This window comes from Pomacea canaliculata, linkage group LG12, assembly GCF_003073045.1.
Source record: "Pomacea canaliculata isolate SZHN2017 linkage group LG12, ASM307304v1, whole genome shotgun sequence".
Lineage (NCBI taxonomy): Eukaryota > Metazoa > Mollusca > Gastropoda > Architaenioglossa > Ampullariidae > Pomacea > Pomacea canaliculata.
This window is the reverse complement of record NC_037601.1, coordinates 5,655,571-5,681,668: the sequence shown is the minus strand read 5'-3', so window position 1 is coordinate 5,681,668 and position 26,098 is coordinate 5,655,571. Positions and strand designations below refer to the sequence as shown.

Below are 26,098 nucleotides of genomic sequence, written 5' to 3'. Positions count from 1 at the left end.
ACTTTGTTGTGATTCTCAATGCTTTGTGGTGTTTCTATTGCTCTTTGAAGGGACAGTACCGCAACTTACCAACCTTAAAGTCATTCAAAGTTACATCCCTTAGCTGCACTTAACGTTGCTAAGCAGACTGACGCACTGCCAAGCGTGTGCTCTGTCGTTCTTCTTTCTCTTTGCAGCCATATCGCTATCAGAATCAATCGCTGGCGAGATATCTGCACCCAGCGACCGCGTCGGTTCGTTGTGGGGGGTGGAGTTGAGGCACACAAAAAATGAGCCCCAGTCGATACAGAAACAATCTATTCAAGTGTCTGTCCCCGGCTTGGGGGAGCAGGAAACGAAATCTATGGCTTGGGTGCGGGTGGGCGATATCTTTCTCAAATTTGGTACAGTGCTGCGTAGAAGGTAGAGAGAGCTGAACGACTGATTTTGTTTATTAGTTTTCAATGACTTCAGCGAAGTAAACGCACATTTATGAAAATGGATAGATTAAATCAGGAAAAGAATGCATTGCAGCCATTGCTGGATTGATTCAAGGATAAGCTTATACAATCCTGATTGTATAAAAGCATATGGAAATAGTGAGTGCCTTAAATTACTCACCAAGTAGACAAACTTCATCGCATCTGATGGACAAATAGAAAAGTATAATTTCAAGTATAAAGTTTCGTATATGTTTTCATGACTCTTACATGCACTTTCTCTTAACTGATCTTGGAGATGAAGTCAAGCACAAAAACAAATATCTCAGAGCTCAGGGAGTTCTTCGCTTGTGTCAGAGCTGGTGATCATCGAAAAGTGAAACAATGTCTTAAGGACAAATTTGTGGATGTCGATTCTGTGGACCCAGATGATCCACTTGGACCAACAGCTATAATCATAGCCAGTGAGCTTGGTGATGTGAAAATGGTACAAATGTTTATGAGAGCCAAACCAAAGCCAGCTAATGTCAATGCAGAAACTGTGAATGGTCGACGAGCAATATGGTGAGCTGGCATTACTGTTATCACTTTATTATTGATGTTATCTTAATTGTTATGGTAACAATTTCATCATTATAAAAAATTCATGCATATATCTGTAACTTCATATATATAAATGTATGGATATAGATTTTAAAAGGTGTGCATATTTATATTCATTTGTGTGTTGGGGGGGTGGGGTTGCTATTTTCATGTCACATGTACTTTAATTGTTGCTTGATTAAGCCACCTTGAGTACTCATGCATTTTGTTTCTAGATATGGCCTGAAGGAATAATAAATGAACTAGATAATAATTTACTTTTTTGTGCATGAATAGAAAGTAGATTACATGGGGCAAAGCACAACTTTAAACAAAGTGTTCAAACTAACCTTCCTTCATCTTTGACTTCAAGATCTTTAACTTCTACTCTTTAGTGCTACATTGTTGTGTGTCTGTATATTTATGTTTCTAGTCTATGGTTACTTATTTTGAATCTATAATTTGTATATTGTGTCTATTTCTGTAAAGTTCACACCTACTTTAAAGTGGGGAAATGTGCTAGTGTTATAAAAATCTACTTTTTTTAATTATGACTGTTAGTTTATTGGATTAGTTATAGGAGTACTTTATAGAAAAGTTTGGGGATTTTTTTTTTCTTTTCAGCCAATTATTTTTCTTATCACAACAAAAGAAGTCTGCTGAAGCACAAGTTTGTTTTAAACACATAGACTTGTCTTATTGAATAAAGCCTTGATATTGTACAGGCACAGTTTTGAAGGGGCTAATTGTTGTGAAAGAGCCATTCACACTAGTTGAATGATTTTTTTTTTCAATTCTTTGTACTTCAATTATAGCTTATTTGATACTCTTATCACTTTACACTGTTATGCTGATTATTTTCTTTAATCAGTCTTTATTGTTAAATTTACTTCCTAAGCAGCAGAAAAGTTGGAGGTAAGTATGGATGAAAGAAGACTAGCAGTTAATAGAGTTTCTGAAATTGAATAACATGTTGGTTCTTCCGGTTCTGTTACTAAAGAAAATAAACTAATTAAATGAATATACCATTCTTACAGGTTGGCAGCAAAGCAAGGCAACAAGACATTGGCTGAGAAACTCTTGAAGGACAAAAAGTGTGAAGTGAACTATATAGATCGTGAAACAGGTTTTGAGTGTTGATTACCTGACTTTATTTCTCTAAATATTATATATATTCTTTATAACAGATCAGAATTTTTTCCTTTAATATATGTTGTATTTTACTTTACTTTCTGATAACACACATCTGCTATTTAAAATTCTCTAAGCATTTGTCACAAATATCCTAGAACTAGCAGAAAGGTGTAAATCAAAAAGTTTTAATTATCATGTGACCTATTAAGCTATGTTCCAACATGACAGGATGCAGTCCCATGCTCCGTGCCATTATCAGCAACAAAGCAGATGTGGTAAGACTCTTGTTGCATGCTGGAGGTGATGTCAACCTACGGCGCCTTGGCTTTGTCCAAGGTGCAGAAACTCCACTTATTAAGTATGTGTCAACTGGATAAAAGGCCATTTTCTTAAACTGTCTTAAAACATTTTCATTCTCTACTGCTTATGTTTCTATATTATCATTAATGCTAGAAAAAAAAAACTGTTGTGATACTGAATACATCTGATGAGCCAACAACTTTAAATTTGAAATAAAGTGTCTTTAATGCAGAAGTAATAATTGTGACAATGACCTGTGGGGACCTAAAACAAAAGAAAACATATTTTTTGCTCATGCCTTTTTGTACAGATCAGTCCAAATGGACAATCTGGAAATCTGTCAGATGCTGGTCAACTCACTTTGCGATAAAAATGCTAAGACAGAAGATGGTCTGACAGCACTTCACTATGCTGTAGCCTACCGACGATATGACATATGTCGCTTTTTGTTGAGCGAACGCATAAAAGTCCATGCTAGCAGCTGCAATGGTGTAACATCCATGCTGATAGCCATAGAACATCATAATGCAGCAATGGTTCGCCTTCTTATCCAGTATGGATACAAGCTGGACCGTCCTTACAGGTGTTTATCAGTTTTATATTTAATTCGAACATCACCCTCTCCTCTTACACAAACATTTAATTAAATCTATATGGCTCTATATAACACGAGTAACTCGTTCATTTTAACTTATAGTTTCTACCTGCTTTTTAACTGAGAACATTTATTTTATTACTTTATGTTTTGTTTCCTTCAAGTGCATGACCCTATAATTATTGTTTAACAACATTCCTAGGTGGGGTGAGATGCCCATCCAGCAGGCCATAGCACTTCACAGTCAGCTGTGTGCAATGACTCTTGCCTACTGGGGTTGTAGCTTGGAATTAAAGTCTTCAAAGGCAAGCAAGAAAGTTGAACCTTTCTCTGCATTTTATCTGGCAGTTGGAGAGCGACTGATGACATTAGCTCGTCTGCTGATTGATCTCCATCCAGCATTTTTGCGAGAAAAGTGGTTATGGCAAAGGGACTGGCCTGTTTCATTGTATCGTCGTCCAATGGTGCGGCAATGGCTTTTAGACCAGGCATCTACACCTAGGTGGGTGTCATGTGTGAGACTAGCAGAATTTTCTGTTCTAAAGTATACCATTGTGTATCACATCTGTAAGTTTTGCAAACATAAAAACTTATGGAAAAACAATATTATTGGTAAAAAACATAATACAAAAGTGATCTTGACTTTTTTTAGTCTATAAAAAGACATATAGATGTAGCAGTTTTTCTTCATTTTCTTTAAGAGAAAAGCCTAGTCAATATATAGTCATAAAAGATCTATTCCAACAGAATTTTCTCTATTTCCCCCATATTCCCCATGAAACATACTTGTAACATACTTAATTTTACGCCAACCACCATCCATGTTATTTGGTATGTATATATTAGATATATTCACAACAGACATTTCACTTCACTAACAAACTTTTGTACATTTTGCAGAACACTAAAAAAGCTTTGTCGTGCAGCAATTTTTCAAAGACTTGGATTGTATGCTCCAAAGAAAATTGAAAAACTGCCCATCTCCCAGCCTTTAAAGGACTATTTGTGCTTTCCTGAACATATCAAGGAAGAATTTTACCTCGAAAAGACATTATCAAATGAAGACTGTCCCTATGATTGTGCAGTTTTGTGTTCATCTAGACAGTGTCCACCTTTAGATTTATCTTTCTCTGATGATTCTGATCAAGATATTGAGTACTGGTGATAAGTGACTCAGTCTTGATTTCAATATTTCTGTTGCTTTCTAGCTTTTCTGGGAAAGAGTTGTGTGTTTGTATGCACACACGCATATGCATGATGGCAATTTTTTTAAATACCTGCACTCTTTTGATATCTGTACTCTTTTATTCGGGTAGCAATCTGCTTATACATGGCTAAGACACATCTTTGAGTGAAGGTTCTCATGCACCTGTTTCTGTTTTTTTTTTTTTTGTTTGTTTGTTGTTGTTGTTTTTAAAGATGCAACCATTATATGTCTGATTTTATATTCACATGGCAGATTAATTTCCTGGAAGTTGATCCAATAAATATGTTTTGTATTTGTAATTAAAAAGTAAAGAAATTATGAACTATATCTCATTTATATTTGAACACATTGATGTTAGACCTCAGTACATGATAGCATGTACATTTTTTACAAACTATGCCATCCATGTACAATCAAATGAGAAACTGATCATACCTACATTAAAGAAATAATGTTTTTGATTGACTTTTTTTTTAAATTTTAAAAATAGCTTATAGTCACTTTTTACAAGACACGTTTTGTCAATGCACAGAAACATTTTCAATGGTTATTACGCTTAGCAAATTGCACAACTTTTCTATATTGTCTTCTGAATGCATGCACACACACACAAATTGGATCAGTCATTACATAATGGTCATATTCGTCAATCGGTAATGGACTGTATGTATGTGTATAGAGGGTGTAGTAAGAGCTCTATATCCTGAGGGGTTCTATTGTGTATAAGATACCCCTTGTCATCAGTACAGTGAGAGGCCGTGGGTTCAGACCTCATATCTGGACACTGCATGTGACACTAGTTCACATTCCCAGGTACTTTGATTTACTTCCCCCTTCATCACCCCTCTCCCTCATGTACGAAATCCCCTCAACATTAGCTGATCTTTTTGTTGGACACATCTAGAGAACAATCTAGTACAAAAATTTCATCACATGTGTTTTCATCAATAAAGAGGAATTCCATGCTGTATAACAGAATTAATCATTTTCTGAAATTCATTGTAATAAACCTGGGAGAATTAGCTAAAACATAATTTTTAGTTATATGTTTTGAAATCAGTTACTGCACTCTGTATTGCCCTTATGTTTAAATTTGGAAGGGGAGTCAAGTTTTGGTTGGCTGCTTCAGTTGTTGGTTAGTTCAGTGGGAATTTAAGTGTTTTCACCTTGAGGTGATTTCCCACTATGAGTGAGAAAGGAGAAAACCTAGAAAACTCCTGAAGGCCAGTCCTGAAAACTATCACAGAATGTCCTGAGACAATATCTGAACCTCTAACTGCAGTCTTGACAAACCACTATACTTCCGAGCACTGGGGTTTAAAAGAAATAAGTTCTGACATCACCGCCCATTGAGTGACACATAGACCTCTATATAAATCCAGTTTAATCACGAATATCCTGTTGTTTGATGGAGGCAAAAAAGCTTTAAAATAGTTCCTCTGATGCCCCGGCAGGGGATCGAACCCTGGATCTTCGGTTTACGAGACCGACGCCTTACCACTTGGCCACCGAGGCTTGCTGAGCAATCGGCAGCAATAGTAAAAATATAAATGTGTGGCGACCATTACTACTGAGCGTAATATCGGTTTCAACAAGAGTTTACTGAGGCGGGAAAGTGAAAGCTACTCTGTCCCTCACGTGTGACCGCGACTTCTCCTTTACCGACTATCAGTCTTCACACAAGGATGTCTAGTACTTCACAGCGTGCTGCGCCGACCGAAACTCTATCGGAGCAAAAGGTTTTCTTTGTTCTCTTTTCTCCCCGAAAGACGACGAGACGATATAAGCACACAGCATTTCCTTTGTTAGTGAATAAGACCAACAAGAACCACAACTCTTTCCTTTTGTCAAGAGTTACCGCCCATATGCTCCCTCGTGCTGAAAATAGTAGGCTCACACTTACCTTGGGAGCACAAAAGTCATGGTTGGTGCTGAGAGTGGGTATATTTAGCTGTGGCTACATTGCAATGGTGGGATAAAACAGCGAAATTCGTGAAATAAGTGGTTACTGAAAAATCAGAAAAAAAGTTTTTTGATACTTAGAGTGTTTTGATTATCCCACCTACAAGAACTCACGGGCCCCCTTGCGGGTTTTGGAAGAGGGCCGCTTAAGGAACCCTGGTGGTAATTCCTGCGAAAGCACCATAGCAAACCCACCAATCCCCCGTGTACAACCGTCGTTTCCTGCGATAGCCCCGAAATATAGTTCTCAGTACTCAATCACATCTTCAAGCGATATCAGTTAATTATGGTTTAGGCTAAATGGTTTGACATTAAAACGTGTTCCTTGGACTTACTGCTGAAATAGTTCATGCAGAGTGCAATGAATCCATGTTTGTTCACACAAGCTCAAAACTGTGAGCAACGAAATGATGACCAAACATACCTAGTGTTTCTGATGTTTAGGAATGTGATGTGTGCCATCAATGGAACCAGAAAATCTTACGTGCCAGGAATTACCAATGTTAGGCTTAAGTTCTAGTTCAAATATACCGCTTTTTTCACTTTCTGCACATTCTGAGTGTTAGAATTCTCTTTCTTTAATGTACCATCATCATCACTTATTAAGTGCTGACAAGTTTTTTTAAAAGTCCCTACAGTTATCTTTAATGCAAACTTGGTATTAACATCATGTTACTTGGCTTGGTGTAAAAACAGTGCGTGGATTTAATGATACATTTACATTCAACCCTTATCTAATTTTATGTAAAACACTTGGGTTGACATTAAGGTGGTTAAACATAAACTCAAAGGACAAAGTAATTGTATTTTGTTTAATCTCCTTCCTCTTCATCACACCCATTTCATCTCCCTCTTTTTTTCTCTCTCTTTCTCTCACACACACATTCTGTCCGGCACTCAACCAAACTCTTTATTATCTTTTTAGCCACAGACCAAAATAACAACCGTCTTTATTTGCTACATGAGGATTTCAGCTAAGCATGTTAACAATATATTATCTGCTCAATATTTTAAAGACTGTATTGTTTAAGATTTTGATTGCATGGGCATGCATATGTTTTAGACTAGAGTAAGACAAAGTCTCCATTCAATTTCAGGGAGCCCTCAATACTCCACTAATGCAATATAAACAGGGGTGAAAGAAAGCTATGCCACTGTTAAAATCACTTCAATATACTGTGGTGTTTGAAACAAATAAAAGGAACAAAATGATTTCAAAAATCATCAGACTAAAGTAATCATTAATTTACAAATCTAATTTCACTCATTCTTTAAGGAACAAAAAAATATAACATACTTGTCTCAAAACCACAGAAATACCAGTGACAGATCTATATTGTACACACAGATCACAGCAACATAAGAATAAAAAATTTTATGCTATCTGCATAAAAATGCAGTGATAAATCGTTCTCTGACATACCATTAACAAACAGAGCATGTTACAAAAAGCCCCAAATATGTTGAAAACACATTCATCATTATTTTAAAACAAAAACAACTGTCAAATGAACAACTTTTCCACCATCCTTAAAATTAACAACATGTCAAAAGCTTGGAGGCAAACTTGTTCTTCGTTATGAGACCCTTTGTAAGATTTACATCTTGTCTCCTGAGAAATATTTGCTGCTTTAAACATTAATTCACAAGATATATACAAAAATACGGAATGAATGGACACCGCAAAAAGTCTTTTACTGTGGAGATGGTGTAATTTCAACAGAAAAGACGAGGTAAAAAAAAAAACCCTGCTTTTTTTCTACACTGGCAGCTTTAACAGGATAAAAATAGCATGAGACTTCAACAATAATGCAGGTGCAAGATTGTAAGAAATAATGGATGCATTTTTCCCTGTGCTTTTTCCTTATGAATGATATCTTCTATCCTCTTTTCTGTTTAAATTTTCTATGCCAATTTTGTACGTATTAAAAAAAACAATAACTAGTTTTTCAGATACATGAAAGATTTTTGAAAGATCAAAATTTTTTTTCTTTGAGTACACACAAGGCATCGTAAACTCTTCATGTCCTTTTTTGATGTTTTGTTAGCCATGTTACTAATGTTTGTTCATGTGATAACATTAAATCAATATTCATCAAAGAGGCTAGGCTGCAGACAGTGACATGTGAGTATATCACCCAAATTAAGCAGATGAAACATTGATGGTAGCCATGTTAAAGGCAAACTTACCGTCAGCTGTTTTGGCAACATCAAGTAGTCATGAGCACAATGAACAAGATTTTGGCGATATTAATAATTTGTATGAAGGACAACAAATCACTATGTATGGTAGAAAGAGAATGATTACTTTTATAACTATCAGGTATGAACCATGGAATTAAAAAGGACAAGTTAATGTAATAATTGCATATCTATATCAAGAGTTTGTTTTACTCACTTATATTTTCTAGAAAAACTGCCTAAGTTTCTCTCCATTTCACAAGCTCAAAGCAATGAAGCAACAAAGTATTTAAGACAGTTCTCATTTACTCACCACCGAAACATTTTTAAATAAAATATTAACTTCCTATGCTAGATAGACAGACATATGCTTAAAGCTGAAATCCATAAACTTAATTCATATCAATAATGCTTTCAGAATAATAACTCCCTAATAACTAATAGCTACTTTTGTTTTCCAAATATTTCATTAACTTATTTCTAAAAATATGAAGAAAAATGCAGTTACTTGACCAGAAGCAAGGTGGATCAAAAAACATGCAATAGTTCATGAAAATACACCCTGAGATCTCTTACAAGACAACAACAGCTGAAGGCCACACAATTATTTTGTACAAAGCTAGAGTGCAAATGATAAACGACAGTGAGAAACTGAATAAAGCCAGCACAGACAGCCACATTGACTGCAGTTCTTCTATCATGATCCCAAGATGTATTGCCTGCCATACAAAAATGTCCATTTTTTTTTTTTATAAATCATGAAGCTTTACTAAAATAAAAATTTGTCATCTTGCATTTCTTAAAAAATCAAATAAGCAAATTAAAATATTTTATCACATCAGCTTCATGAGCACACTAAAAAGGAAGAAGAGGACGGCTGGATTTAAGAGAGTTGAGGGTGGTGTCTTGGGCTATATGTCATTATTTTACCTAAGTTAATATACAATCATAAAGCAGTGTTTCGGGTGGTATTGGAATGTTGAACATGTGGCAGGACACTATCAAAATGCTTCTTAGCTTCACTGGAAAACTCATTGGAAAGTTTCATGGCATCTTTGGAGAGTTTCACTGCTTCTGTGGAAAGTTCTTGAGCCTCAGTTTTTACCAGACTGATTACCCATTCCATAGCTTGACGACCCTGAAATTTAAGTTTGTAAAATAACACATAAGAAAACTTTAGAATCACCTAAGTGATAAACACAGCATAACAGTATATCACACAGCTAGAATGCCTCTTTTTAAAAAAAACCTGTTTATTGTCATTATCTTTTGAGACCTGAAATCTGGAACTGAGAATGAACCCAGTAATGCCATCTCAAGCCCTCACTACAAACGAATAAACATTCTCTTAAACAAAACAAAAAAAAAAAATCTCTTAAACTTTTACTCTGTGACCAAGAATGCAAGATTCAGATTGAGAAAGAAAAGCTGTCTTGAGATAAGCCTGGCATTTTGTTTCATTAATGCTTCCCTCACAGTTCAAACCTGCAAATGCCATTGGGTTTATAGTTCTAAAGCTTAGTTGTCTCTATACACCCGTATTGAATGAGTTAATATAAATGCTATACACACTTCCAAAAGTTTTTTAACAAAAAAAGTACTGCAAATACTTTATGTACATATATACATATACACATGAATTTGTACATATATGTGTGTGTGTCAGACCTCTTTACTCTTAGGATGAGTAATCTATAATCCTTTCAGAAAAAAACCCTGTCTTCCTGGGAAAAACATGTCATCTTAATTTCATGTTTTGTCTAATCAGCTGCCAAGCAAACAATAAGTGAAAACATAAAGAAAAGGCACACTAGTATTCTAGCTTCTGCTAGCTTTATCTCCCATATATTATTGTTCAAACTCATGGGTGTATTGTACCACCTTGCTGGACTGGTGCAGAGTGTTCCATGTACCAATGGATGCTCCTTGTCTCAGCTTTATAGCACATTTTTCACTGCCTCTTCCCTGGAGTTTGCTGATCTGGGCCTTGACTGATGTGGGATGAGTTTTTTTTTTTACTGCATTGATTATTTAGTCCTTTCTATGAGCTTTTATACACTTTGTGGCACCCATCTCCTCCTATTATTACAGCTGATACCTTTCATCGTATGCACTGCCCTCGTCACAAACACATAAGCACAGGGCCCTGGCTGGTACTTTCATTGCTAACAGCTTTCTCCCTTGATGTTATACTGCTATCTTGATTTGCTACATGGGTTTGCTTCTTCAGCTTTATTTAGCCTTTTCTAAAATTATCCACAAGATAGTTGGGACTATTTGCGCTTGGCTCAGGTGGAGGTAGAGTGGGTAAAAGTGGCAATTTCTGAGCTCACTACACAACATATATACCACTTCATTCCTTTCACTTTGTTTGCTAACAGGTAAACAGGTCTGATACATGTGTGTGTGTAAATATATCCAACGCAAACCACTTAATTCAACTACTGGGTACCTTGCTGGCATTTTTTGAAATGGTCTCTGTCACAATAGCTTCCATTTTACTACACAGAGGTACGCCTTGGACTGATACTACTGCTTCCTGCTTTAGCTGAGTCCTGCAAAAAGGTAAAATAATTAAGCCTGGTGTAAAATCAGATGAACATGCAAAATGTCCATTAATTATTTTCTTAAAAAAAAATAGTCTATCTGGTCTGGAGCTATGTTCACACATACAGTTTATCTCCTCTTGGCACTTCAGTCTACATACAGGCAGCAACATACAAAATAGTTCTTTCTGTCTGAATTGTCGTAACTTTCTTTTTGTGGTTATCAAAGCAAAGACACAAAGTTTAGTTTTTACTTGAATCCTTGTTATTCCTTGAGAAGCATAGGGCCACAAGACACAAAGCTGTCAGATGTATTTATTTTTATATTTTGTGCATTTTGCATTTAATACTCATACACTAAATGATTTTTGTAACGTAAACTTAAGTTCGAACTCAATGCTTCTTTGGATACGATAAAAATAGTATTTGAGGAATAAACGCTTAAAGTAAAACTAATAATCCTAATTGCAACTCACTTGCTGCCATCTTCAGGGTGCGGAGAATACACCAACACCTCATCAACTGTTACTATATTGCAGAATGTGACCTGTAGTCCCAAAGAAAAAAAAAGAACCATTATCAACTTTATTAGTCCACAAGAGCAATTCCAGGTAATGTTTTTAACAACAGATGCTAACTACCACAAAGCTTCTTAAATCAAACTACTATATACATTCGTAACTTTAAAATAACATAATGCATTGCACAGGCATTCACTTAGTTTCAGACTATGTCCTTCAAGTGAGATGAAATTTTTTTTCTACCATAAGAAATAATATATCTCAAGAAAACTCTATGTACAGCAGTACAAACTATGGAATCATAATCCACTCACATTTCTGGTTCGTAAGGTGAAATTTTTCTGCTGTGGGTCTACCTCTGAGTGCTCGCTGGCATAGCATACTCTGTCCATTCCAATCATCTAAAATACCACGAATTTCAAGAATTAAAAAAAAAAAAAGCATAAAAATTAAATATGACAGGAAAATATAACTATGATTAAACCTTGAAGTCAGGAGAAAAAAACAATAACATTCCTATCTTATTCTACTGTGAAATAGCCCTTTCTTGTAAATCCAAAGGAAATTAGGTATCTCTAATTATATTTCCAAAAAGAAAATTTTGACACAAGCTATGCACAGCTGATAATCACTTTGATGTCTAGTTCAATTAGATTCAATTAGACAATTCAATAGATTTTAACTTAACACAACACATCATGATGATGATGATGATGATGATGATGATGATGAACAACTTGATGAAAAATTGCTATAGTCCTTGTGTGTGCACTCATGTCGCATTGTTTTAAAAGTACATCCTTAAAAATTAAAATCTTCAATTTAATGACTTCCCGCTCATATGTTAAGGGATAAACTCTATTTGAATGCACTTAAACGATTAGATTTTATCTCTTTTTGTTTACATAGTTTTGAAGTAAAAATTGTTCAGCATGAGAGACAGGTGGGCAGCTAAGACGTAATAGTTGCTGAACAGGATGGACATATTTTGCCTGTCTCAGAATCAAATGGTTAACTGTTGCACAATCCCTAAACTAACAGCACAAGACAACCCCTCACAAGCATCATTGGTGGCCACATATTTCACTGCAACAATAAAAATATCTTACTGTTGTAACCCATCGTGGAAGTCCCCATGATGTGCTCAATAAACGATGACTACGAAGGATGCCCTTCTCATCCACTTTTCGATCAACAACATCCAAACCTACCACCGCTGGATTGTGTGGGTTTGGATATTTGCGCCAAGCTGCTGTCACTACTGTCTCCCAAGGATGGCTGCAAGCAATAATTTTTTTAACATACAAGCTTTAGCTCTCAATCTGCTGCAGAGACTTATTTTCAAAGTAAAAGAACACTTGTCTCATTTATGATCTGTTCAGATCCCTAACTTTCTCATCTTATAATTAACTTATTCATCGGTGTGAGCATTCATATTATACTTTATTTTACAATTATCTTCTGTTCCATTTGTAATATGTAGTCTGCTCCTCCCACTAATTTTTATTCGATTAATGGTGCATACAAGTACTGTGATATTCTTTTTAGTACTGGTGAAATTTGAAAGAATGAACTACTGAGGAATTGATGCAAAACTGTAAAAATTATAATCAAATTAAAATAAGATCAACAAGCAATAAATTTCATTAAAATATCTTTATGGCAGATATGCAGTTTAGGTGCATATTTTACCCAACTGACTAAACTGCTTCTTCAAAAATGTGCTGTTGGGAGAAGGGTGTTTGTTGGGGGAGGGGTAAATGTGGTATGTTATGTATGTGAAGATAGCAATACAAATATATATAAACAGACCAGATGGTGGACATTGGAGGATGAAAAATTCCAGAAAAGGACACCCCAATAAACTGGTATAATAAACAATTTACTCGGATTAAAATCACTGTCTCCTTCAGAATGCAAATAGACAGAACTGTGGTTACTGCATTGGATCCAAGGCTAGGGTTGTGCACACTAAGCAGTGTGATATTGTGATACTTCCTGACACAGCTATTGAATGGGTACTCTACCCATTTAAGAATGCAGAAAAAACCTGAATGCCTGGAAAGTCATCATTGGAGAAGAGACAGGCACCACCCTCACCAAACAGCTTCCCCCTAGAAAAGTGTACCTTCTCTCAAACACTCCTCAAGGACCAAAAGGTTGAGTATGGCCTTTTTTTCAACCTCCTTCTTGTCTGATGAAAAACCATAAATTTTATCCATAAAAAAAAACAGATCATATTTTTGGTGGAAATGGTTATTGTGAGGAAAATTTGACCAACACAATACTACAAATTTTCCAGAAATGTGGATTTGACACTTTGCTTAGATGTCAAGTTCTTTTGAGCTTGATTTTTTAAATTACTCCTTTCTCACGGTTCCTTGTGGAAATCTTAGCAGTACTCTTAAGTTAAAGGGAAAAGTAAATAGGTAAGTTGGGCTTAAATGATATTGATGTTCTTAATCATGACCAATTAAAGTTTGGAGTTGCAAAACAATTACTTATTTACAATCATGTCTTAAATACAGGCCGATTCATGAAAGCTGCATTGTTTTCAGACTTTCACTAAAAGAAAATAGACTCTACCTGTGACATAGGCAGACAAGAAAAGCGTTAAGCAATGCTGGGATCCTGTTAAGTGTTTTGCTGACTGACCAGTGCAACCTCTACAGTTTATCTTTATATGTACATACCTATACTGCAAAGGATGGGAAATGAAAATCTTGCAATCTGTGGTATGGGATAGGTTACAATAACTGAACTGTCCTGGGTGTGTCCTACCTTTATTAACCCTTATAGCACGATGACCCACGATCAAAGCTTTGCCATGGAATTATGATTTTCATTAGTTTTATTGCTAAGAGCAAGCTTTCTTCTTTCCAAAAATGTATATTCTGATCAGGCATCCCAGTCGAACTTCCTCTAGCTGAGAACGTCCACAAATCACGAAGGAGAGCTCTGTTAATGCTTGCTGCCTGATCCCTCTTGTCTCCTAATGATAATTAACTCGGTTATTCATAGCGAATCATGACCTCCATTCTCAAGGGTGGCAAACTGGTTCTATATGTCTTTTGTATTGACACTTGGATTATTCTTTCTTAAAGACTTTTCACGAATGACCTTTTGTATTGACACTTGGATTATTCTTTCTTAAAGACTTTTCACGAATGACCTAAATTTACTGGACTCACTCAAATATATGTTCCGATGTCCAGATCTTCATTTCTCGATTGTTTTTGTTCCTTTAGGTTTTCCTCGCGTAACTTGGTCTTACCGACACACACACATACATAGACTCCTCGAAACGTGACCACCCAGCCTTCGGCTTCTCCGCAAAACGCACAATATGACGAAATGACATATAACTAAAGTTTTGTCAGTAAATGTATACATATTTCAATGACGTCATATTCACCCCACCCTTTTGCGCTATTTGCTTTTAAAGTACCATAATATTTGCATTATATTATATTTCTATATATCTGTTATATATTAACTAAATTGTTTGGTCATTTTATTATCTAGAAAAATATTAATATGACGTATATTAGTGGTGCACATAGAGCCATTGGACCACCGAGATCATGTGCTTTGGACTTTGCCCTACTTCAAGTCAAAAAATAATGACAGTTCACTAAACTTGAAAATTTTCCCCCAAAACTAAGTAAATTAAACGTGAGAATGTATTTTATCCCTGAACTAATACAATAGTTGCGTCTTATAGTTGTGCAAAAAATATTCTTTTATTGCCATGATTTTAATTAATAGCCAATCGCAAAGAGCTTTTTTCTTCCGCTGGGGTGACAATACACCATAGTAACAGAGCAATATGGCGTTCCAAAACATGCGTAACTGTTGATGAGACAACAGCTCAACCGCCAAGTAAGCACAAATGTCAGAAATTTAATAAGCGCTGACTTTTAAAATTCAAACTTTTATTCTTGCTTCTCTGAAATCAAAATCTACGAACTGTACATGTTTGTGAACTGTAAAAACTGTACATGTTTGTGGGTTGTATAATTTTTGCCGTTGAATGTATATGTGATGTGAGATATTTTAAAATTCGGACTTGTTTAATTGTAATCAGGTTTAAAGAATAAGTCAAGTGAGCAACTTTTTTCCACAAAAACAGAAAAGTCACCATGATATGAAATAGACACACATACATTTAAACCGACCAAGTACTGAAATAGATTTCCTAAACTCTTGATCGGTAATTTGAGATATTCAAATTTTCTGGAATGATCTATATAGTCGAGCACAGAGATCGTATCCTCAAGATGCGAGAATACCTTACGAATTAAAGTACTCAGTAAATATTGGAGTGGAAAAGCCTGTTTGACTTTCTATAGCTTAGTGGTTTATGAATGTTTGTAACGCTAAAAATATTTAATGGTCATTAATGGAAAATCAACCTATACGTCCGTGGTTATTGGCGTTGACAGAGTAGTTTTAAGGACCTCGGCTTGGTTCTAGACAGCAAACTATCCTTCCATGAAAATACCACCATGATTTCACTCTTGTCGGTGTTGGTCTCATTTGAACTGTCGGTCAGTCTGTTAATGGTAAGGTCTTTGAGATTACATTTCTTTTGTTAGTGCCTGCTATTAAATCAATGTTTTCTGCAAAATGTAGGTTGGAAATCAGCTTGCCAATAAAAATGGAAGTGTAATGGTCATGGAGAGTTTCACATATTGTTCTCCAAGATGCACAGGTGATACAGACATCCTTCACATATGCCAAATGTCATACGAAAGAAATTAAAGTTCTTGTTCAAGCAGTACACGTACTGTGCTTGTAAAGCTATTATGCAGCGCTTTAATGACTTGGACAAGACTTTCGTTGATGTTGAATTTTTGCTTCTCATGCCAGATTTGTCAAAAGCCTTTTTAAAGTCTGCAAAGATGTGGTAGAGGTAGAGATGCTGAAGATGTTTCTCTGTCAGGATGCAACAGTTGAAAATTTGCTTAACTGTGATCCTAGTCTGAAGCCAGCTTGTTATTCTGCTCACATTTGTTCTGTGTTAACTGTGTGGAAGTGTGAACTGTATAACTATATGTTGTTTACGTTATTATTTATAGAAGCTCCCAACAAAGTAAAATGTCTATCTCTGCTGTGGACAGAAGTAGGCAATAAAGATGTAAAATAAACATATGACACTAGGTTTAATCTGTACCAAATTATAAATAAAGTATTATACCCTAAGTGTGTATCAAAATCTGCAGTCAAGCTTTGTAACAACATTAATTATTATACATTCAATTGGCTGACATAGGCTATTGCCCTGTTTGCATGTTAAATCATGTGATGTAAGTATTAGACGAAATCAGTTACTTGTAATGAAGTTATAAAACAGTTTTGTCATAGATTTGGTGAAGTTGTTATCACAATGTGATGTTCCATCATACAGTATGTATAGAAAATAAATAAGATTTTATTGATTGTAAATTTGAAAAGCATCGCTTCCAGTTAGCCACAGAATTTTTATGAGCACTTAAAGGAACAAACTTTTCAGACACTGACTAATATAGTCATGAGCATGCTGTGATGAATCTATGCAAAGTTTTTCTTTCTATTTATTGTTTTGCAGCCCTACCAGATCTTTTCATGAAGCAGAATGTTTTCATGTGTCTAAATGTCTTATAACAGTGGTTTCTTGCTTTTTGCGTTTGATTAAGATTTGGGATAGGATAAGTTCTGTACTGGGTGTATAGTAAAATATTATCTGTTTCTTAACTCTTATATGTACAATTGTACTTTCAAACAAAATCTTCCTGTCATATAGGTATATGGAGTGGGTGGTATGAGTATTTGTGCATGAATGAGATATGGTGAAAGTGAGAGAGATGCTGACCATTAAAATTTGTAACATCATTGTAGTATTCGTAAGTGTTATGATTGCCTCTAATATTCAGTGCAAATGTAATAGAAGTTTAAGGTGGATCTTAATTAGTTTTGACACTTTTTGAAAATATCAATATTGCAGAATGCCTCTGGGGCCATTTGGAGAAGTAGTAGGTACCACTGGTACCTTAGATGCTCTTGGAGAAGATGGTCAAAACTACAAGTCCAAGGTGATCGCGCCTCGGAACCCAAAGGTTGTTCGCTCAGACGACCAAGAAAAGAAGGTAACATTTATTCCGTTCTCAGGTGGCATTGTTAAACCAAGTAACACCATTACAAAAAAAGGGAGGCCAGCACAACTTTGATTACCAGCATTAAGCATGTAGTAAATGTAGTGCAAGAGGGGAAAAACACTAAATAATTTATACTTTTGATCAGTGAAGTAAAATTTTCTAAAATTTTCAGAAGGAAAAGGTTCAGTAAAAGAAATTTTTAATGTTTTCTGTGTATATCTTTAAAGCAGTTATTAAAAACAACAGAGGGGTAATAGAAGGTATGTGACAGTGAGAGAAAGTTTGTGTGTGAGAGAGAGATAGTGTATACACAAGTTATTTTACAATTTTAAAAACAGCTGTAATAGAGTTTTGCAATTTTATGGTTACTACAAATAGAAACACATGGAAAAGAAGGTTATAATTGAAAGAGCTGTGAAGCATCCAGTTCTTGTTAAAAAACCTCTTCTTGACCCACCGGTATGGATTTGTGCTGTCTGCATACTCACTTCTGTTTGACCAGATGTGTTATTCTAACACTTTCTATTTTCTTTGATTTTATTATTTCTTTGTATTGATTTACTTTTATATTAGCTTTTATTTTAGTTTTCATATTGCACTAAAATTGAAAATGAGGCTGTACCCGACAGTGAAGCCATGACATAAGATTCACCACAATGCTGCTTTATGAGGCTCTACTGAAGCAAGCACTGCTACAAGAGACAGCGCAATGTTCCACAAACGTCCGCGCTCACAAATCCGCAAACAATCTGAATTAGGAAACTTTTATTAACCACTTAAGCTGACAGATGGTCAGAGCAAGAACAACGCATTAACCACATCAGTTCACAGATGTTCATCCGAGAAAGGTAACGCAGTCCTGCAACCTTAGAAAGGAGCAGCGCTGATGGCTTAGTACTACTCAGAGAAACTTCTTCAAAAGAAAATCTCTTCGTTTACAAAGGTTTGCGTTGAAGGGAAAAATAAGACCAACGAAACAAGACAAAATTTTTTCATCAGAGGCATTAGCAATAAGCAGAAAACTTTGATAATGAATAAAAATCATTATCTATTCGTCTTGCTTATCATCTACGCAGTCCTTTTGCTGCTAGTGTTCTCTGTCTTCATGCGCGAAAAGACAATGAGACGGCCTCATCTCAGTGAGCCCCACAAAGTCTTCTCCATTGCGGCCCGGGACAACACACCTTCCCACGTCAAGACTGTTTTCAAGATGGCGACTGCCTGGCTCAACACCAGTGCTGTCCCGCATCTGCGGTTGGAAGCGCCACCTACCGAAATAGGAAGTCCTCACTGGCAACGGCTGGACAAAGACAGCGAAGCCCTGGTGTACGCAGCTCACTATGACGACGTCGAAGACCTGCCCATCATCAGGATCGTCGGTCTTGCCAGAGTCCCGCTGCCATATGAAAGTGTCACGTGCCTCTACTTCGGCCAACGAGGCCTCGACGACTTTCAGTTCCTGGAGCAGGGGAGGCTTTACCATTTCCGTGATAAAAACGAAATAAAATACATGGGGTCTTTTGTGGACTGCCCACTGCGCAAGGGAGACAACGATCGGCCTTTCGCGGTGTCTGTTACAAAGGGAAACGACTCCATATTAGAAAATTACCTTGCCATTCACTACAGTTGTGAGGAATCCTGCACTAACATTACCCATGGTTTTACCCACAGCCCAAACGACCGTAAAGTTCAAAGGTCATCCAAGACGCAGCCTCGCTGGAACATCACCCGGTGCTTCCCGGCGTTCTTTGGGAAGTTCGATGACCAGAAACATCTGGTGGAGATGGTGGCAGCTAGCCTCGTTCTCGGAGTGGACAGATTCGTCTTCTACGTCGAGTCTGTTGGACCCAATGTCAGCGCAGCATTAAGGGCTTTACAAAAGCGCGGGGTAGCGTAAGTTCTACCCTGGAACATGCACTGGTTACATCCGGTGGTGTATTACATGGCTCAGTTTAGTGCCATCCAGGACTGCCTGTACCGCCATCTGCACTCCTCCCGCTTCCTCCTCTTTGGTGACGTGGACGAGGTGTTCGTGCCGAGAAACGAGTCGTCGCTCTTGCCTCTCATCCAGCGCTACTTCGCTGCGAATCCAGAATGCGGTGCCTTTCTCTTCCTACACACCTACTACTATCTCACCCTGGCCACAGCAGCACCACCACCCAACCGCTCTGACATCGTTAACCTCGTCTGGAAGAGGAATCTGGATTTGCTGCAACACACCAATCGAGAGGTCAAGATCTTTAATCCGCGAATACGGTCCAAGCCGGCAGTGGACCCCACTCGAGTCGAGGTGGGCAGTGTCCACCTTAATAAGAAGTACCGAGGGAAATTCAAGGAATGCACGATGGACAAGAAAGACGCCCTACTGCATCACTACAGAGCTCAACTGGCTATGAATCTGGAGAGCACTACCAATGACCCCTACTTGTGGCGCTTCGCGGAGGACATCATTCGAATGACCGACACGATCACAAGGACCATCGGTGAAATGATTTAAAATGTATATCGCTCGATGGTTTGCATGTTTTTTCGGTGGTTGTTGTTGTTGTTGGGGGGGGGTGTTTGTTGTTTTTGTTTTGGTACATGTATTGATTTTGCAAGTTTTCTTTTATTTAAAAAGACCATTGTATCGGTATTCCCCAAATATTCCCCTGTGTGACCCCGGGGTATGCTTGCCTAGCAAGCACTATAAGAATAGGGTCACTCTGCCATCCAGCTAGACGTGTCGTAAGAGGCGACGAAGGTGGACACCTCACCTAGAGGTAAATTAGGTTGTGGTTGGGCTAACAACCCGACCATGTAAAAAAGTTATTGTTACAGAAACCGCAAGCACAATCACTGTAAATCTGGAGCCTCGACTGGAAGATTCCTCTTCGGAGGGGTTTAGGACGCGTGCTGGTGAAAGCCCTCGGGAAGCCAGCTCGCCGACCCAACTTCTCACGGCCAAGGCAAAAACCAGGATAGGGACCTGGAATATCCGAACCCTAAACGAGCGAGGAAAAGCAGCTCAGATAGCACAGGAGATGAAAACTATAACATCAAGCTCCTCGGCCTGTGCGAGACAAGGTGGAATGGCAACGGTCAGACCAGACTTTCGTCAGGGGAGACTGTTCTCTACTCCGGACATGACGAGGGGAGGGGGAATTGGTGTTTGATGCCGTGCCAGCAACTAAGGCTATATTAGGGCAAGCAGCCAGCCCTGTAAACAGATGCCACGTGCAGAGAAAGAATAGCGTGCCCGAGACGAGAAATGAACTCTGGGCAGCCAACCTTCACTCTATTGGTGACAGTCGCTAACCGTTGCGCCACCGGGCCGCTCCCCGGACATGACGACCCTGACCATGACCACACACAAGGAGTTGCAGTGCTGATGACACCAGAGGCTGCAAGAGCACTAGTAGCATGGGAACCAGTCTCCCCACGACTCATGTCAGCCAGGTTCAACTCCAAAGGGAGAAAGATCACGATCATCCAGTGCTATGCACCTACCAACGCAGCTAAAGAGGAGGAAAAAGAAGACTTTTACAACTCCCTACAAGCACTGGTTGTTCGTACTCCAAAACGAGACCTAAAGATCATAATGGGCGACATGAATGCCAAAGTTGGAAATGACAACAAAGACAAAGAACACGTCATGGGTAAGCACGGTGTAGGCAACTGCAACGAAAATGGGGAGCTGCTCACAGACTTCTGCCTGTTCAACGACCTTGTAATTGGAGGCACAGTTTTTCCACACAAAACTATCCACAAGACCACCTGGACTTCGCCAGATGGACATACAGAAAACCAGATCGATCACATCACCAGTAATCGCCAGTTTAGAAGGAGCCTTCTGGATGTCAGAGTAAAGCGAGGTGCAGATGTAGCCACAGACCACCACCTGCTTGTGGCATCCATGAAGATAAAGCTGAAGTCTTTCCACGACACATCAGACAGACCGCACCACAAATTCAATGTGCAGTTTCTTAGAGACCGTAAAAAGCAAAATGAGTTCAACTGTGAAGTTAAAAACAGATTTGCGACACTGGAAGGACTCCTGGAAGAAACAGTGGCTAATCACTGGACAGGATTACAAGAGACCTGGAAGACTGCCTGCACACGTGTTCTGGGGAAAAAAGGAAAACAGCACAAGGAATGGCTGACTTTAGGGACCTGGCAAAAGATAGAGAAAAGGAAAGAGCTGAAGCAGAAGATCAACCAATGTCAAGACCAGCAGGAAAAGGATGAGCTCAGAGCAAAATACTGGGAGATAAACAAGGAAGTGAAGAAGAGCGCAAGGGACGACTAGAGACAGTTCGCACACAGGATGGCAGAAGAGGCAGAACAAGCAGTTTTGAGAAATAACACAAAGAGACTATACGAAATAACACGAATTCTGTCAGGAAAGAAAAACACCAATGCATGTAGACCAATAAAGAATAAGAATGGCAGCGTCATCACCGGGGATGCAGAACAAAGATCACGATGGGTGGAACATTTTGATGAAATACTTAACCGACCACCACCAACAAACACTTTGGACATTCCCCCAGCTGCAGAACAGCTCCAAGTAAATACCAACCCGCCAACCAAGACAGAAATCATCGAAGCCATCAAGTCCTTGAATTCTGGCAAGGCGGCAGGCCCAGATGGCATTCCTGCAGAAGCACTCAAGGCAGACCCAACAGCTGCAGCAGAGATGCTGCATCCCCTGCTGAAGAAAATTTGGGAACAGGAGGAAGTTCCAGCAGACTGGAAGCTTGGCTACCTAGTGAAGCTACCCAAAAAAGGTGACCTGACACAGTGCAGCAATTGGCGAGGGATTACGCTGTTGTCCATTCCAAGCAAGGTGTTGACCAAAATCATCCTGGAGCGACTGAAAACTGCCCTAGATAGGAGACTTCGGCAGGAACAGGCAGGCTTTCGGCAGGGAAAATCTTGTACCGACCAAATAGCTACTCTGCGAATTATTATCAAACAGTCCATCGAATGGCAGTCACCACTATACATAACCTTTGTAGATTTTGAGAAGGCCTTTGACTCCGTAGACAGGGAAAACCATCTGGAAACTGATGCGGCACTACGGATTTCCACCAAAGTTCATTGCCATCATCCAGCAGTTGAATGAGAACTCGATATGCCAGGTGATACACAAGGGAAAACTGTCTGACCCCTTCACAGTGAGGACTGGAGTGAGGCAAGGTTGTCTGCTCTCACCGACAATCTTCCTGATCGTCATAGACTGGATCATGAGGAGAACAACCTCTAACAGCAACATGGGCGTTCAGTGGACCTTCACCAGGCAGCTTGAGGATCTTGACTTTGCGGATGACATCAGTCTGTTGTCCCACAATCAACAACACGCACAGACAAAACTCACTCGGCTCGCAGAAGAAGCAGCAATGACTGGCCTAACCATCAACATCAAGAAGACGGAGGTAATGCAGGTCAACACAAAGCAAGCAGCCCCACTCCACCTACATGGAGAATGTGTTACAGAGTCTGACCGTTTCACCTACCTTGGCAGCATAGTCAGCAGCAAAGACAGAGGTACAGATGACGATGTCAGAAGCCGAATAAACAAAGCCAGGCTTGCAGTCCACACCCTAAGACCTATCTGGAACTCCAAGGCTTTGTCTCTAAACACCAAGATCTGCATCTATAATACCAATGTAAAGTCAGTCCTTCTATATGGCTCTGAGACATGGTGGGTGACAAATGCCATCACCAACAAGATACAGACATTCATCAACAAATGTCTGCGCCGCATCCTTCACATCCGATGGCCTGAGAAGATCTCAAATGCGGACCTGTGGGAGAGAGCCAACCAAAACCCTGCCAGCCAAGACATCAAGAAGCGAAAGTGGGGCTGGATTGGCCACACTCTACGAAAGCCAGCCGACAATTTAACGCGACAGGCTCTGGGCTGGAACCCACAGGGGAGGCGCAAGGTTGGGAGACCCAGACAGACGTGGAGGAGATCAGTCCACAGAGAGGCAGAGACAGCTGGCATGACATGGTGCCAACTGGAAAGGGACGCCCAGGACCAGGTCCGATGGCGGCGTGTGGTTGCAGCCCTATGCTCCACTGGGGGCGTATAGGAAAGAAGAAGAAGAAGAAGATTGCACTAAAAAAAAATTTTTGTCATTTAAAAGTAATAACTAAGAAAGAAGTTCTGGATAGAATGTTAATAAGGCACTAAATAAATAAACATTTTGAAATTCTTTACATCTGCAAGGCATTCTTTAGAATCCTACATATGTGATGCAGAGCTATTCAGGACTTACTTTATAGGGTGTGGGTAAACTTGCTGTCATCAATTAGATTATCTGTTATCAGTGTTCTCCATCTATAATATGTAATGGTTTTTCAGACCCTCAGTTAAAAATTCTGAGGGTTTTCAGATCCCCAATGAAAGTGATCTTGATTGTTGATGTCAAGAAACTCTTACATTCTCAGTCTCCTGATGCCAGATTGAATGTTCTCATGTCCTCTTTGCAAATTTTCTTTGCATGTTTTCTGTTACATGATTTATGCATGTTTCTTTGTGATTGGAAACATTTTTCTTAGATTGTTTTTGGCCAGATTATAGGTCATATTGTTGAGTTTTCTTTGATTGTGGCATGGTTGCTGCCACTTTGTTGTTTGACCATGACCTGAAATTATGGTGGATAAGAAACCATGTTGACATGATAATTATATCATAATAATAAATAATAATAAATGCAAAATTTATAAAGTGCATACTCACACTCATAAGGAAAATGCTTTTTTCACTTAAGAACAAGAATGAAACATGGACAGCATATGAGGGACAGGAAAACAAACAAATAACATACAAACTATAAATAAACAACCATACTCATTGAAGAATAAAATCAAAAACAGAAAACACAAAGAGGAACCAAATAATAAGAACAAGAGCTGATAGTAACTTGATATTGCAAAAGGAAGAGTGTGAAAAAGGACTAGCATTATGGGAAAGGTTGTTAGGAAAAGTGTTTATGGAAAAGGTGTGTTTTCAGTGTATGTTCATAGATTTTGTATGCTAGATCATGAGTTCATTGAATAATGGCAGGATCATTCAAATGTTTTTTTCATGAGGACTATTTTACATACATTATGAAGATGTCATTACAAATCAACGAAGATTATCAAAGAAAAAGAATTTCAAGAGTAGTATTTTTTGATTACATGGCAGATGAAACCCAGTAAGTTCCTTTTTGACATGAGACTTACAACTGAGCAAAAGCTTGCCAACACACATATAATGCATATTCCACGCAAAGTGGAACTTCTTGACATGGGTGATACATCTCTTCAGAAGGTAAGAGTCCATCTACATATTGGAAATGAGTAGTACATTTTGCTGTTTTTTTTAAAATATATTATCATACATATTATTAAATTTTAATTTATGTTATTGCAAGATACAGGTACATATCATGTTTTTAGGTAATTTTTTGGAAGTATAGAATTTTACTCACCAATACACAAGTATAGGCACACAGATGTACTCACATGCTCACTGGTTGGGTGAGGGTGATGTGTTGACAGGCTTTTCTGTGTTTCAGTTCTCCCAAGTCAGCATTGATGAACCATTGTTTCAACCATTCCCATCAACGATTTACTTTCAGAACTTTGAGCCATTTGAGACATATGAAGTTCCCCTTTCTCTTCGTAACAATGATAAGGTGCCCGTTTGATATGAGTGACAGTTTTAACAATCTTTTTACTGGATATAAGCTAAACTGGACTAATAAATTCTTTTTATGTAGTTTTTGAAGTTAGTGACAGAATAAATTGGATATTGGTTTTATAAAGTGCAAATCAAGAAACTGATGGAGTGGAAGAGAATATTTGATTTAGTATGTTCCTTATTACATGGAATAGACCAGATTACAGGAATTTTCAGGGTTATAAATGAAATATATTTCTCAGATTTGAGCTTCTTTAAATAAGTCTTTTGTTAAAACAAATGTGTACAGTTTGTATTTAGCATCAGTTAATCCCATAAAATATTTCATAAACACTTCTAGATAACAAAATGTCATTAACACAATAATAATAATAGTAGTAGTAGTAGCATAACTAGTTCCCATGTGTGTTACTTTGAACAGTTTGTAAGAGTGTAAAGTTATCAGTACAGATGTCCATAACTTGGAAATATGTTACCTTTACATTATCAAAACTAGTGGGATTTTTGTGTTTGTTTGTTTTTTTTCTCTTTAAGGTTCCACGGCTTGTCAAAGTTACCCATTTGGATTCTCCATACTTCAAAATCATTAGCCCTTTTAATGTTGGTCATAAAGTTGGTCCAGGTCTGCCTACAGTTTTTCGGATACAGTTCATACCAGACATGAAGAAAGTAAGTTTTGCACTTTTGTTTGTGATTTTGCCTCAGCTCTGACCATTACCTCTTATTTATTTCTTCTCCTGCTTTGTCATTCTGTCTTTTTTTTCAGAGTAGCTATAAAGCAATAGGTTCTTGTTTTTAGATTTTGTATTTATATTTTTCACTTTTAAAAAGTAATA

General features: G+C 37.9%; 3 protein-coding genes and 1 non-coding gene across 14 annotated transcripts in view; 2 read left to right on the top strand and 2 right to left on the bottom strand.

Annotated features, from left to right (window-relative positions):
* The first annotated feature begins 134 nt into the window (after positions 1 to 134).
* On the top strand, positions 135 to 6,101 carry LOC112553326 (putative ankyrin repeat protein RF_0381). Its single transcript, XM_025220457.1, has 6 exons — positions 135 to 983; positions 2,039 to 2,127; positions 2,364 to 2,493; positions 2,746 to 3,018; positions 3,233 to 3,532; positions 3,931 to 6,101. Exons 1-6 carry the CDS (start codon positions 718 to 720, stop codon positions 4,193 to 4,195), a joined length of 1,323 nt encoding a protein of 440 aa, XP_025076242.1. The 5' UTR covers positions 135 to 717; the 3' UTR covers positions 4,196 to 6,101.
* Trnat-cgu lies at positions 5,681 to 5,752 on the bottom strand. Its single transcript has one exon. It is a non-coding gene; the product is annotated as a tRNA-Thr (tRNA).
* A 1,011-nt stretch (positions 6,102 to 7,112) lies between the features above and the next one.
* On the bottom strand, positions 7,113 to 14,819 carry LOC112577199 (PRELI domain containing protein 3B-like). The gene is made up of 6 exons (XM_025260205.1): positions 14,639 to 14,819; positions 12,557 to 12,725; positions 11,762 to 11,848; positions 11,403 to 11,473; positions 10,833 to 10,935; positions 7,113 to 9,518 (listed from the first exon to the last, which is right to left on the bottom strand). Exons 1-6 carry the CDS (start codon positions 14,668 to 14,670, stop codon positions 9,327 to 9,329), a joined length of 654 nt encoding a protein of 217 aa, XP_025115990.1. The 5' UTR covers positions 14,671 to 14,819; the 3' UTR covers positions 7,113 to 9,326.
* Positions 14,820 to 15,245: 426 nt separating this feature from the next.
* LOC112576655 (hydrocephalus-inducing protein-like) overlaps positions 15,246 to 26,098 on the top strand; it is an 87,950-nt gene continuing 77,097 nt past the window's right edge. For 7 of the 11 annotated variants that reach the window (XM_025259266.1, XM_025259269.1, XM_025259267.1 and 4 more), the window contains exons 1-6: positions 16,139 to 16,161; positions 17,434 to 17,575; positions 17,963 to 18,043; positions 24,765 to 24,890; positions 25,138 to 25,257; positions 25,797 to 25,931. In XM_025259266.1, coding sequence (XP_025115051.1) covers positions 16,154 to 16,161; positions 17,434 to 17,575; positions 17,963 to 18,043; positions 24,765 to 24,890; positions 25,138 to 25,257; positions 25,797 to 25,931 — 612 coding nt within the window. In that variant the 5' untranslated portion in view covers positions 16,139 to 16,153. Of the gene's footprint in view, positions 15,330 to 16,138; positions 16,162 to 17,433; positions 17,576 to 17,962; positions 18,044 to 19,971; positions 20,068 to 24,764; positions 24,891 to 25,137; positions 25,258 to 25,796; positions 25,932 to 26,098 lie in introns of those variants that run through there. The other 4 variants (XM_025259275.1, XM_025259273.1, XM_025259265.1 and 1 more) reach the window with 3 other exon arrangements.